Genomic DNA, 14,195 nt, shown 5'->3' on the forward strand with positions numbered 1-14,195 from the left:
TGGACACAGAGCCACATCCTTAGAGGGAGACTTCCATTTTTGGCCTGACCAAGGTTTATTTATGTAATGCGCAAACATCAACTAACACTGGTGTGCTCTGTGTGTTACATCCGTGGGACCCTGAGATCCATGAATCACAGAACTTGGGCTGGAAGGGATCTTGGTCCGGAGATGGCTCAGCCCAGCCCCAAGCTCGGTGTCTGAGGGGTCGGAGCCTTGGGGACAGCCTGACCGGGAGCTGCGGGGCTGTGAGGGGCACAGGGCCACAGATGGCGGCTCCTCGGGGCTGTGGGACGGTCAGGGTTAGGGTCAGGGTTAGGGTTAGGGTTAGGGTTAGGGCTGGCTCCGCGGGGCTGTGGGAAGGACCCGAAGCTCGGCATGGAGGCTCCTGAGGGCCGCGGGAGGATGCGGAGCCGCGGGATGGCGGCTCCCCGGGGCGGGAGGTGCCTGAGGAGGCAGCGGGAGCCGATCCCCGCTCCAGCCCCGTGCGGCACACCGGCTGCGGAGGCAGGGTCCGCACCGGCTGCAGGACAAAAGCAGAGAGCCCGCACGGAGCCCGCACGGCTCCCACACGGCCGCCTCCATCTTGCGCTGCGGCCGCAGGTGCGCGGCCCCGCCCGTGCGCGGCCCCGCGGAGGCGGCGCAGGCGCGCGAGGGCCCCGCCCCGGTCCCGGCAGGTGCCGGAGCCGCGCGGCCCCGCCCCGGCCCGGGCGCGCTGAGGGCGGAGGCGGCGGAGCGGCCGCGGGTGCCGTGGTTCTTGGCTGGGCCGCGCCGCTGCCCGTCCCGCCGCGCTCCGGCGGACACAGGAGCCACAGCGGCGGACGCAGCGACCGCGCGAGGCATGAACCGGGCTCAGCGCGGGGCCGCGGGCAGCCGCGGCCTGGGCACCATGGAGGTGAAGAGCAAGGTGGGAGCCGCCGCCGCCTGAGGGCCGCGGGCGCGGGGGAAGGAGCGGGCCGGCCCTGCGGGGCCGTCGGGCCGCGGTGTCGCTGCGGGGACAGGACGGGGCCAGGGACGGCGTCAGCTGCTGACTCACCTGCCCGGGGCCGCCGGGGCACGGCCCGCGGGGCCTGGGCGCTCCGCAGGCTCCCGGGCTCGGGCGGGCGGGCCCGGCGCTCCCTCCCCACCTGTGCCCGCGGCCGCCGGAGGTGGTGGGATCGCTTGCTGGGTGCGCTGTCTGCGGGGAAGAAATATAAATGGTTTTTATGTGGTTTGAAAGAAAACAGGTGAGTGGAGTTGGCCCCTGAGTTTCTGGAGGGACTAAAAGACCTACAGACAAATTGGTGCTGTGGGGAAAGTGTGGGATCACTGGGCCAAGGAGGTGCTTAGAGACATACGTGGGGAGTGGACTACATGATCTCCAGAGGTCCCTTCCAGCCCTAAAAGTTCTGTGATAATTCGCAAGCCTCAAGACCCTCTCTTTGTCCGAATTGCAGTGAGTGCGTTTGTTAGTGACTGTTTCTGTAGTTACCTTTTTTCCCCAATGATTATGTCTTTCTGTAGCTTTTTGTGCGGTACAGCGTAGGCTCACAGTAGAGGTAGAGGTGAGCCTTGGCTAGCTTATCCGAAAGTGGAGTTTGCCTTCTCTTGGAGGCCCCGGGAGACTTTTACCCTGGCCGTGCTGCAGGAGTGTGTACCTGTGTGTTCCCGCAGGGATCACCCGTGTCAGGTGCTCACAGCTTTGCCCAGCTCTGTCAATTCTCCCATGCGTGTATCCACTTCTCTTCTATTTTTCTTTTTTTTTTTTATGGTTAGACAAAGATTTTCTGATAAAATTTAGATATTCTGAGAGAAATTAGATTTTTTTTTTTGTTCTGCTTTATGTTTGTAGTAATTTCCAATTGTAAAACTGCTGGATGTGCAGTATGAGGTGGAGTGTCTCTATTAGTCAAAGAAGTGTTGAGTTGAAGTCCGTTTTTCATTGCCTAGGCGGATTGCAAGTGCATCCACGTGGGAATGTGTTTTCCATCGGTGGCCACATGGCTTTCTTGGGTTGTTTTTGAAGTGGGGAGCAGCCTGTGTTCTGTCCCCTCCTTTCCTGCTAGTGAGGTGTTATAGCAGCAGTCAGGGCTTGAGCTGTGTGGACATTTAAGGATAAAGCATCATAGTGCTGGAACTTCTGGAGAGTGTGATGGGCGTCTCTATAGCCTGAATGAGGATGATTTCTTTAAAGTGTTCAATTTCCATGTGCCCTAAATCAGCAAGATACAGAAGTATCTGGTAGCTGTTATTTCAAATACCAGTGAAGTTAGTACTCTGATGGTGAAGTCTATTATTTGTGCTCTTACAATGTTGAGAATGATCAGTATGATGTGCTTACAAACCCAAATCACTTGTTTCCTCAGCCCCACTGTTTCCCTGTTGTGTGTTTTCCTTGATTTAAAATCTATCTAGGGAATCAGCCGTGTGCTGTGTTCCTGGTGTTTGTGCAGAGAAATGTAGCCCTAATGAATAGGGATTGTCCCTCAAGTGCATATTATGGAGCAGGATTCAAGGCATTCCTAGAACTGCTTGTTACTAATGCATTATTTAACAGCACCTCAATTTAATGTCGCAGAGGAGTCATCTTCCCTCTATGAAAATGAGCAATTCTGGAGAGAAAGAAGAAACGCCTGTGTGGGAGGTGGAGGCAGCCATTCCTGCGGGGTGGCCTGGGCTGTGAAGGCTGCTCCGTGATGTACAGCTCTTTATTTAGATACTCCAAATCAATAATTGGGCCTCAGCTGACAAGGCTGGGCCAGCACAGCCCAACTGTGGTATCCTTTTAATACATGAGCACAATCCTTTTGTTAGTTTAGTTTATTCAGTTTGGGTAACTGCTCTGAGCTTGCCCTGGTGACTGCCCATAGTACTTGAATTCCAGTCAGCCCATTTTCTTGTCGTGGAAAATAAAACTTTATTCCCCAGACTAGAGTTCCTGCTGATGGTATGGAAAACCCTAAAATAAGCTTCTAGTTCTCAATGTATAAAAATTCAGGTTTCTCCCCTTTTTCATGACTTGGAATAACATTTATTTCTGAGCAAAATCTTAATAACTGGTAAGCCAGAGAAGGTCACTGCAGCTCATGTTCTGTCAGTGATGGGGACTTGCACAGAGCAGCTCCGTGCTGTGTTTCAGAGGACTTTGAAAAGGTGACCCATAAATGTTAGGTGAGCATCCCGGGAGCCTTCCTGGTGTGCTGCCACGGCTGCCCTCCTTCTCCCGGGGGATTACCGCGAGCAGCACGGCTTGTCAGGAGCTCAGGTGGCAAGGAGCCTTCTGTGCTTGGGTTACTCCTCTAGAACATCCAGTGCAGCCCTGTTTCACGGCATGGAGGGCAGCGTCTGATAGAAAATACGGACATTTCAGGCATTCCAATAATGGAATTGCACAGTTGGACTTGTCTTTTACCTGCTTTCTAATATATTGAGCAAACTGTGTTAGGACATACGAGTGGGTTAGGAGTATTTTGGTATTTGCACCGAATATGTATAAAACAACATGGAAAACATAAAAATCACACGTTTGAAAATCTGGCCCTTTGCTTACTGTGGTAAGACTCAACATTTATTCCAACCTGAGGGTGAGGTTGTTGGCTCTTTAAAACTTTCATGACTGAATTATGTTTAAGCTGTGTAACCCTTGAAAGCCAAGCCGTTCCGATGGCTGCCGTGCCCGGGCAGCTCCTGCGGGGCTGTGCTGCTCTGACGTGCTGGGAGTTCCTCCTGTGGGCTGGGCTTTTGTTTGTAAGCAGGTGCGAATCATCGCTTCTGCCTCATTAGTCAATGGCGGGGTAATTGCAGGTTTTTTAGAGCAGGAATGTTCCCAGATAGTTCCTTTATTTGAAGCTTTTGGAGGAAGGTGGGGTGTTGAAGGTGTAGCTTGTTTTGAGTTAGCGTGGTGTTAACGTGCTAACAACGAGGTCCTTGTCTCCCGATTTTCAGTGCTTTGTTTGTATGTGAGAGCTCCAAGGCTTTTATTCTCCAAAATTCTCCAAAGATTGTAATCAGGTGTGAGGTGAAGGGCACCTCCATATCTCCTGTGTGTGAGATACACCAAAGTATGTGATACTGAGGCTCAAACGTGCGCTCAGAGCATTTTGTTCCTGTGTGCTTCTGCTCTACTTAAAACTAGCTAAAGAAATTATTTAGCGTCTTTATTTTCACTGCAGGTCAGCAATAGAATTCACACACAAAAAAAAGCAGCCAACTGAGTTTTTTTAAATTATTAGCTTATTATCCTTTTAATTCGTATACAAGCTGTTCTGGTTTTTGTAACCTGGCTGCTGCTATCTCTGAATTCCTTTTGACGTCTCTGGTATGTTGTGCCTGATATGGAGGATTTAGAGTAATTTTTATCCAATATTCTGTTTACTTTGGGTCCTGCCCTTATTAGGCAGAACACCAACATTTTACTATCTATGTGTAGTAAAAATCACAATTTGTCTAGTCTACATCAAATGCTCATCCTTTTCTTGGCACCCAGTTGAGTCTCTGCCTGCCCCCACTGTATCATCGCCTTAATAAGCAACGTGTTTTAATAAATGTTTGCTTTAGAGATGATGTAGGAGACTGAGCCTGAGTGGATTTGTGAGCTGGGTTTTTTGTTGAATGATTATGTTGACTACAAGCAAGTGCTACCCCTTAAAGTAGTGTCAGTGGCTAATTTTTTTTCCATGTTTTCTGAACCTTACCAGATTTGGAAAATCCACGTTCTATATCCTGGATGGAACCCTGATTTAAAAGACTGTTGCAGTCAAGATTTGAGCCTTGCTCATACACACAAATCTCCTGAATGCTCTTGAAGGCAGTGGCTGTTGCCCCGTTCTCTCTCTTCAGGCAGGAGCAGAGTGGAGCTGAGACCACTCCCCAGAGCCGGGCTGTACTGAAAAGCCGCAGCAGTCCACGTGCTCTGCACAGCCAAGGGGCATTTTCACTTCCTGCCCCAACAGCCGGGGCTGTGAGGGCTGCTCACCTTGCGTGGGTGACCCGCGCTTGTGTAGCAATCTCTGCACGCTGTTCTCGAGGGCACTGCTAGTTCTCCAACCGAATTCCAGGTAGGCACATACCACAGGGTGTTAATCACAGCCCTGCGTGGAGTGCCGTGCCTCTGCTCTGTCCCTTGCCCAGCGTGGTTGCTCCATGAGTGTGTGAGAACCTGCAGCCATCCCTGCCCCGGTTTGTCACTGAGTGCCACAGCAGTGCAGCCTCTGCTCTGTCCCTTGCCCAGCGTGGTTGCTCCATGACCATGTGAGTACCTGCAGCCATCCCTGCCCCGGTTTGTCACCTGAGTGCTCCCGTTAAATGGAGCAGTGAAACAGCCCTGGCATGCTCAAAGGTACACGTTTCACCAGCTACAAAACTAGTTATTACCTTGGGGGAAAAAACCAGCTGTTTTCACTGACTGTTTTATACCATGTCAAAATTGTTTGTTGTAGTTTTTAGTGCACTTTTAATTCCATAATGTTTCTGGTTTAGCATAAAATAATTGTTGCTTCCATATTAATGATGTAAGATATATTTTGTTGTAGTTTGGGGCAGAATTTCGACGATTTTCTCTGGAGAGATCCAAACCTGGCAAGTTTGAGGAGTTCTATGGATTACTGCAGCACGTGCACAAGATCCCAAACGTTGATGTTCTGGTGGGATACACGGACATTCACGGAGACCTGCTGCCTATCAATAATGATGACAATTATCACAAAGCAGTTTCTACAGCCAATCCTCTCCTCAGGATTTTCATTCAGAGAAAAGGTAAGAGCACTTGAAGAATGTGAATCATCTGTTCATCCAGTTGCAGTGTGATGTATGGAGGAAAAAACCCTTCAGTCCTATTTCTTCATGTCAAATTCCGTAATAATTATGAGTCATGAAAGGTATTCACAACTTGTCTCTCTTGCAAGAGCTTCCTCAGGCAACCTATTTATACTTTGTGATGTTTTGCTTATATTTAGTTGAGTTTAAGCCAAGTTAAATCTCCAGCAAATGCTTCTTTCTGGTTTTATGTATGCAAATGAAAATAAACTTTTAACCTCTAAGCTTTTCTGCTCTGTATGTTGGATACTTTTCACTTAAAATTCTAATCTTGATCAGACAAGAGGAGAGACCATTACAGGATGGAAAGTAATATTAAAAATGTTATTACATGAAGTATTAAATGCAATATTAAAATATAAATTCAATACTAACTTTGTTCTATGCTACTCTTATTACACTTTCCTAATAAAACATCTTGAAGTTTTCAGTTGACAAGTTTATGTCAGTTAGCAAACCTCAGGAGTGAGGGCTGCTTGCTTTGATGGTTTGCCTTTAAAAATACTGCGTCTGCTCTGGTTGTGTGTTCCTGCTGTCTGCTTTTGTTCATGAAGGGAAGAAAATCCAATGAGAAGTTTGTATTTGTTCATGTGGTGTTGTTCCTGGTTGTTGTGAAGACAGGCATCTTTTCCCTAGCAAATGCTTGGGCATCAGAACCTTCTATCCACTCCCACTCCAAAAAGTGAACAACTCCACAAGGGCCTGACACAAACCCAATATTCATAACCAGTGTGGCTGCTTGGCAGCTGCTGAGTGCTGGCAAAGTGTTTTTGTTTGTGTTGATAGCACAGACTGGTAGGCCTGTGTTCTCAGTGCTGAAGTGCCAGGGGCATGAAGCATTTGCTCTAGCAGAACCTGGAGGGAGACAAGGCCTATGACTCCATCTAATCCCCTACAGTAGCCATATGACAGGAAGGGATAAGCCACTTTGTCAGACTGGATTATTGAGTTTATATTTCAACACCATATGGTTTTAGATTGTTCCTACTGTTGCCTGTTCCTGGTGTTGCATTTATCATGAATCTTTAGTTTCCTACAGTCCTTTACCTTGATTTGATCCAGGTGGATTATTTGGTACTACTCTGGTGCCAGGAGTTGATATAATGCACAAAAGTAGAAGATGATGATTCCATTTTAGTTTATCAGAACCAGAATTGATGCGTAGGAAAAGCTATGTAGGAATACCAGGTGTCACTGCCTTCCCTTGGACACGAGAGCCTTCTGCCCCTGGAGTTTCAGGGAATGAAGAGCCCAGGCTGGCACCCCAGTCCCCACTGCACTGTGCTGGGAGTCAGTTGTGATCACACTGATCGCATCTGCTGATGAAATTGAGGCTTTGCCTTCACTGACATCTTTGCATACAGGGTAGGTGTTTGTTTGATGGAAAATACAGGAACAACTTTATTCTGTATTTTATCTGTGATGGTTTGCCTGTAACCAAGGCTGGATTGGTGGAGTTAGGGGTGGTTCATATTTTGTGCAGTGTGATTTAAGTGTCCTTAATTCACAGATTGCAGCAGCCTTACTGGCTCTGCCTATGGAATGGAAAAGAAATGCCTTAGCAAATACCTGCAGTTGATGGGGCTGCTTTGATCTGGGCTGGTTTGGAACTATAAGTGACACAAGTTACTTTTCCTCCTGCAAGGCTTCTTGTGGCTTTCCTGCATTCTCTTAAATCAGCCAAAAAGTTTTTGTGGGTTTTGTAATGGAACTTTGACTTCTTTTGTATTTCCAGCAGCAGTATGGGAATTTAAGATCTTTGAGAAAAAGCCACTGTGGGGAAAGAGAGAAAGTATTTTGATTCTTTATAATGTATTTCTATCATACTGTCTTAACTATTTAAGAAATTTTTATCATACTGTCTTAACTATTTAGAAACTTCAAGTAATTTGTGCAAAGTCAACTTGAAGTATGAGCAGACTGCAGTGAAATCTAATGTAAATAGTATTAACTTCTTAGTATATTGCATCCCAGGAACACCTTGAGGGGTTGAAATGGGAGCTGCAGGATGGTTTTGCTTCTACTAATAAGCAATGGTTGTGATAATGGGACTCCAGAATTTGGGAAGAGTTATGCCAGAGTAGCGGCTCTTCTCTCTCCTGTTTGATTTTGATTCCTCATTTCTGAAAGCTTTGTTTGTCCTGAACATTTATGTGGCTTGGTTGATGTGGTAAAAAACCTAGAGATCCTGTAATGAAATCACAAATTATTCCTCTTAGGTTCCTCTAATTGTATTTCACAAAATTCCTTTAAAATACTTTATAAACTGCTCCAGTGCTAAAATCCAAACTGGGGCTTGATGTTGCACAAGTCAGGATTGGCTGTCAGCTTGCAGAAAACATTCCCCTCTGGAATTTCATTCTGCAGTTTAACAGATTAACAGGTACTGTTGACATCTGGTATTTAAAGGTTAAACTGATGTATGGTGATTAATTCCAGATGTATGGGAGTCACTCTGTCTGTGAGAAAAACCCTTCTGAAGAGAAAATGGAGGGGAACAGTCTGCATAGGCTGAAGGGCAGCTTGATGTGGGGAGCTTTGCATTGTAAATACGAGAACAGCAGAGATAGCAGGAGATAGATGTCATTATAATGTCCGTAACAGTCCCTCGAAGGATTCTAAATTACAATATCCAGCTCCTGCAAGTTCTGTATTTAGAGAGAAGTGAATTCTTTGGTTAATCCACTTGTGCCTCTCGAGAGACACTTCGTCACTGAGAAGCTTTACTTTGCTGAGAAGTAAGAGCAGTTGGCTTTTTAAACAGCTCTTTCTGGACTAGCCTAGCTGTTCTGAGGCCTCTTCCTAAAACCATATTTTGTTCTATTTCGTGACTAAATAGGAGGAGATTTGTTGGGTCATATTTAAAGAATGCTAAATTGCATTTCTGTTCAAATACGCTAACTACTTGGGGGCTTTGAAAATTTAATTCTTAACGGGTAACTCTACATTGATTTGCAAACGGGTCAGAAAATATTTCAAAAATCTGTCTTCAATAACATTAAATTGAAACCAGATTCGGCATTTGTGGGCTTTTGTTTTCAATTTCATGTAATAAGTCTGTATAGATTGGTGCCACCTTGAGCTTGAAACTGCTGGGGGGAGAAATCCTTCCTGCCCCGTGTGGATGTTCTCCTTCACACTATCTGTAGTTAACACCTTGTCCTTTGGCTTTAGGCCAAAATATTTTTGCCGGGGCTTTAAACTGATTAGTGAGGTGCCAGAACAAAGATGCCTTTGTACTTGAGAGTATTGCTTTAGAAAACTTGTTTAGCGGTGAAGAGAGGTTACCCAGAGTGTGCTGTTCTGCTCAGATTTGGGGAGATGAGTTTATCAACCTTCCTCTAATTTTTCCTCACAAATTCCCTAACCTTAACTGTTTATCTTAAGATTCATGCTAGTTCTGAATTATTTAACTATTAAGAGCAGTTACAATGAAAAAAACTTTCCCTCTGGTTTGTCAGAGTTTCTTAAATGTTTTGACATCTGGCTTGCAGTTTTGGGATGCTTTTACTTCAGCCATGTGTCCTGTAACTTAAGAAAGTTACTAAAAACAAAACCACCAGCTCAATTTAAGACTTCTGATTTGTCTTCTGAAAGAGACTTTTTAAAGTTCCTTTCTTTTCTAAGAAATGTTTTTCTACTCTAAGTTTTTGTTTTAAAAGTCCTTTGGAATCTGTTATTTGCATACAGAGATTTACATAATATTTCTTTCAAAGCCAGTCCTGTTGCAGCTGATCTTTGTGCTTCTCTGCTAACTGGAAAATTTTGATTTGGACAGAAGCTAGCAGCTGATAGTTGTGGGAGGCAGGCTGGGAGGTGGTTTCTGTGAAGGAAGCTGGGGACAGTTCTAAATCCAACTTGAGTAAAGAGCACAAAGTGTCTTTGATCGTTTACAGTATGTGATAGACCTACTTGGATGTAATAAATTTGTTTGTGTATCTAGCTCATGCCCGACTTCCTGCAGGGTGTGTATCCTGCCATGAAGGTGAAGCCTTCTAGCCACTGTGGCAAGCTGGGATCATTGAATGCTTCACATATTTGATATGATAGAATAGGTGAAATACCACAGAGTCTGTCTGATTCTCTGACTTTGTGCACTTTGAATTTAAGGAGAAAACCCCATCAATTGCACACCTTTCAATGTGGCAATGACATGGGAGAACACTGGTGGCAGAATCGGTCCTGACAGAGCTTTGCTGTCCTGTTTCCTCGTGCCTTTTTCTAAACCAGCAGCTGTACTGAGAGCAGCAGGAGCCGAGTGCTGCAGGGGCACCAGTCTGCTGGGCCCCGTGTCCTGGAGCTGCCATCAGCAAGCTGCACTTGGCACCAGTGAGTGCAAGTGGTAGCTGGTATTTAAAGTAGGACCTGTCTAGGATCGGATTTCACAATTGTCCTTTCCAGGTTGTTTTGTAAACAGTTGTAGTTCTAAATAAAAAAAAGAGAAGTTATTGCGCCTCATTGAATTGCAAAAATCCTTTCAATGAAACACCAGATGCCTAACTGGGAACTGGTTGGATGGGTTGTCAGGGGAGATAAGGGCAAAACCTCTCTCACTTTTCCCTTTGATCATAAATTTTTAGCGAACATGAAAAGAATTGTTGCATGTTGTCTGAAAAGTCGGTGTGTTGTCAGCAGTGGATGGAGTGCAGGGTGTAACCAGCTGATCTGAGTCAGTCAGACATTCCAAAGGGCCTTCTACAGAGGAAAGGCTGAGTTTGCATTTCTGTAGGTGTTTCACTGCAGACACTGCTCACCTGTTAAAATGCTTTGCCTGGAGAGATTGAATTGTTTTTTAATGCACCAGCTCTTCACCACAGCTGACCTAACACTCTTAGACATGTGAAGATCAGATTTTAGGCTATTTCTAAAGCCTTTGTGCTTGATGTTAAGATCTAATGTTACATTAATTAAACCTTAAATTACAAAGTAACTGAGATTGCTACAGAAGTGCCTTCAGGCTATAGTAGGGCTGTGTGAATTAGGTATCTTCAGAAATAACTCCTGATTGTGTGAGTTAAATTGTTGAACAGCTTTATCTATAAACGTCAGTGCAAAAGATGCTCTGTGTTTAGCAAACAGCTAAGCAAGAGCTTTGCCTTCCTTATGGTGTAATTATTTTTTTAAACAAAGGAAATAAAAAAGAAATGTAAATGAGGCCATCATCAGGACACATTTTTCTAAAACATGTTGATGAACTATTGTGTACACACACGCCAGAAGTTGACAATAAATCCTTTTGAGGTTTTTTTTGTGGGCTAATTTAAATTTGTTTCTTTTCTTCTTGTCCTTTATCTTTTAGAGTACCAGGTCCATGACTGCCTTCCTAGAGCAGCCAAAGCAGTGTTCTTGTTTTCAGCAGCCCCAAAGGCTGGGAAGGGAAGGGAGGAGTTGGTGTTACGTGCTGCAGTAGTGTTAGCCTGTTGCTCTAGGAATGCTTTCTCTGGTCTGTTTTGCTTGAAGCATCTGAGGAGTCCAAATGGAACTGGTTCATGTCTGTGTATCTCAGCCTCAGAAGCAAATGCACTCATTGATTTCCTCAGCAGCTGGCAGCTATCCTGAAATGCCACCAGGGCAGCATTGCCACAGTCAGCCCAGCCCACAGATTGAATGTATAACCATTCTTCCACTTTCTTGGCTGTACCAATGGCATCTGAATGGGATAGTACAAAGAAATCCCAACTTCTCTGGGTCCTGGCGTTAGTGCAGTCCAGTTCTGCGTGATTATTGGGGCTTTTCCCCTGCAGAACAAAGATGTGTGTAGTCTGAGTGATTACACTCAATTTACGAGCATAAATCAGAGGAAGTTCAGCTCTGAATGTACTTAGGTTGATTCTTTTTGGAGACTTATTGCATATTAAAAAAAATGGAACCTTTGGTAAATAAGCATTTCAGAAATCAATATTTTTTCTGCAGAACATGTTTTCTTGTCCCTTACATATAGTTGTGGGACTAATATGTTTTCTTTTGGATTTTTTTTAAGCTCTAAGCCATTTGCCTATTCCTGTCTCAAGTTGTGGCAGTTACAGCATTGCTTGCATGAACAGTTTTGCTTGAAGTGTTTGTCTGCGAGGTCTCTTTGTTTCTGCTCCACAGCCATTTTACCTACATGGTGTGGGGGCAGGGAGGAGTGCAGAATGGAATAAGCTTTCTGGAGTTTGAATCCAGGTCACTTGGCTGGCTCCCAGTAACTAGGCAATAATAGGCGCGCTGGCTGCTTTCCCTTTTTCATTCTTTCTTTTCCAATGATCTGAAACCTGAGGAGAGAAAACTAGCAAGTGGAATTACTCTGAATAAAATTAAAATGTTTCTAGGAATGTACTCACTCTTTCCATTCTACCCTTTCTCAGGCAGCTGTAGTTCTTTGTGTCTGCTGCTGCTAACTGGTTTTAATTTCTTTTGCGCACACTCTTTCTTTCAGTAGTAGAAAACCAAAAGTATTCCAAACTTTGTGTTTCATAACATTAAAGCTTTTGTTTCCTGAGCTGAGAGGAATTCTTCTACGATAGTAAGGCTGACACCTTGTAGATGAGCTGTCTGCCTGTGCTGAGCTGACATGGGAGCAGTGTGACCTGGCTGGCTGCAGGCTCTAATCCCCGTGCGCTCTGTCTTACAGAGGATGCCGACTACAGTGCCTTCGGGACGGATACCATGACGAGGAAGAAGAACGTCTTATCCAACGTGCTGCGTCCGGACAACCACAAGAAGAAGCCCCACATTGTGATTAGCATGCCCCAGGACTTCAGGCCCGTGTCCTCCATCATAGACGTGGATATCCTGCCCGAGACCCACCGCAGGGTGCGGCTCTACAAGTACGGCACCGACAAACCGCTGGGCTTCTACATCCGCGACGGCTCCAGCGTCAGGGTCACCCCGCACGGGCTGGAGAAGGTGCCCGGCATCTTCATATCCAGGCTGGTGCCCGGGGGGCTGGCGCAGAGCACGGGCCTGCTGGCCGTCAACGACGAGGTGCTGGAGGTGAACGGCATAGAGGTGTCGGGAAAAAGCCTCGATCAAGTTACAGACATGATGATTGCCAACAGCCGCAACCTGATCATCACGGTCAGACCCGCCAACCAGAGGAACAACGTCGTGAGGAACAGTCGGACTTCGGGCAGCTCCGGCCAGTCCACCGAGTCCAGCCTCCCCAGCAGCACTCCCAACATCCTGGGCGGTCTGCTGCAAGGAGAGGAGGAGAGCGACGAGGAGGACATTATTATTGAAGACAGTGGCGAGCCGCAGCAGATCCCAAAAGCTACGCCTGCCAGCGAAAGCATAGAATCCTTATCACAAATTGAACTCCTCCACGAGTCCACACAAAATGGATTCCTTCCTTCCAGTGAGATGAACTTGAGTCACTCGACAGGCAGCATTAGCATGGAGTATGAGGCCCCAGAGCCAGGGCGTAAGTCCTTAGAAGAAGATGGAACTATAATAACACTATGAAATGACATCGGTGTACTTTGTATAAGTAAGGATGCCATACGTGTTTTAATTGGGCTTAATATGTAACACACTTTATACCTCTCCATCTACCAAGCACTGCAGTTAGATTAAAAGGAAGGAAAAATGTAAAATCAAGAAATTCAAAATTACATAAGTTAACTAACTTCATTAATTCTGCACTTCAATGTAAATAATTCACAAAGCTGGACAATAATTGATAAATAGCTGAAATTGAATGATGAAAATTTAAATTGAAAATGCAGGATAGCTAAGAGATGGCTGTGAGCTTTCTTTTAAAGGTACTTGATTTTTATTATTTTTTTATGCTGTATACTACTGGTTCTATAGAAGTAAACTTCCTTACGTGTGTAGCTGACTGTCTCACGGGCTGTGGTTCCATGTTCCTCTGAAGGGCTGCTTACCTGTGATGGAGCTGCCCCAGCCACCTCACTCCTGTCCTGGCTGCTGCTCCACTGCAGGGCTGTGTGTGGGCTCTGGGCAAGAGGGAGCTGGTAGAGGGACTGGAAGTGGACTGGGAAGAGGTGGGGAGACTGGTGTGGCCCTGGTGACACAGGGACAGCGGGGCTCTGTGGGCAGTGGGGCTGTGGAGGTCACTGTTCCTTTGTGAGTGAATGTGCAACCACAGCCGTGTTAGTCAGGCACCATTACTGGTTTGAATGGCCAGGCTTACTTTTAATGACTCTGATTTTGAAATTCAGATGTGAAAGTCTTAACACTAATGCGTCAAAGACCTGTTCTCATTCTTATTTGCAATATTTAAGGATATAATTGGATTTAGTTATTAATCCCAGTAAATTACAAACAAATCAAATGTAAACTTAATGCTATGGAAATAGCATAATGTAATCTCTGTTACACTTGCAGTCCTAGTAGAAACTGTAATGATTTCTACTAGCAAAGGTTTGTTGGAATGAATCTGGATTATATACAAGTGACTT

General features: G+C 45.6%; 1 protein-coding gene across 1 annotated transcript; it reads left to right on the forward strand.

Moving 5' to 3' along the window:
- Positions 1–838: 838 nt before the first annotated feature.
- Positions 839–13,706, forward strand: PARD6B (par-6 family cell polarity regulator beta). Its single transcript, XM_054274355.1, has 3 exons — positions 839–907; positions 5,511–5,733; positions 12,407–13,706. Exons 1-3 carry the CDS (start codon positions 842–844, stop codon positions 13,234–13,236), a joined length of 1,119 nt encoding a protein of 372 aa, XP_054130330.1. The 5' UTR covers positions 839–841; the 3' UTR covers positions 13,237–13,706.
- The last annotated feature ends 489 nt before the right edge of the window (positions 13,707–14,195 follow it).

This window comes from Melozone crissalis, unplaced genomic scaffold, assembly GCF_028551555.1.
Source record: "Melozone crissalis strain CALT ecotype California unplaced genomic scaffold, PUWL_Pcris_2 ptg000017l_1, whole genome shotgun sequence".
Lineage (NCBI taxonomy): Eukaryota > Metazoa > Chordata > Aves > Passeriformes > Passerellidae > Melozone > Melozone crissalis.

Excerpts from the sequence above, each read along its gene's own strand:
- PARD6B (XM_054274355.1), top strand. The coding sequence starts at position 842 with ATGAACCGGGCTCAGCGCGGGGCCGCGGGCAGCCGCGGCCTGGGCACC. Across the intron at positions 908-5,510 it reads CCATGGAGGTGAAGAGCAAG|TTTGGGGCAGAATTTCGACG; the intron begins GTGGGAGCCGCC and ends ATTTTGTTGTAG. Across the intron at positions 5,734-12,406 it reads GATTTTCATTCAGAGAAAAG|AGGATGCCGACTACAGTGCC; the intron begins GTAAGAGCACTT and ends TCTGTCTTACAG.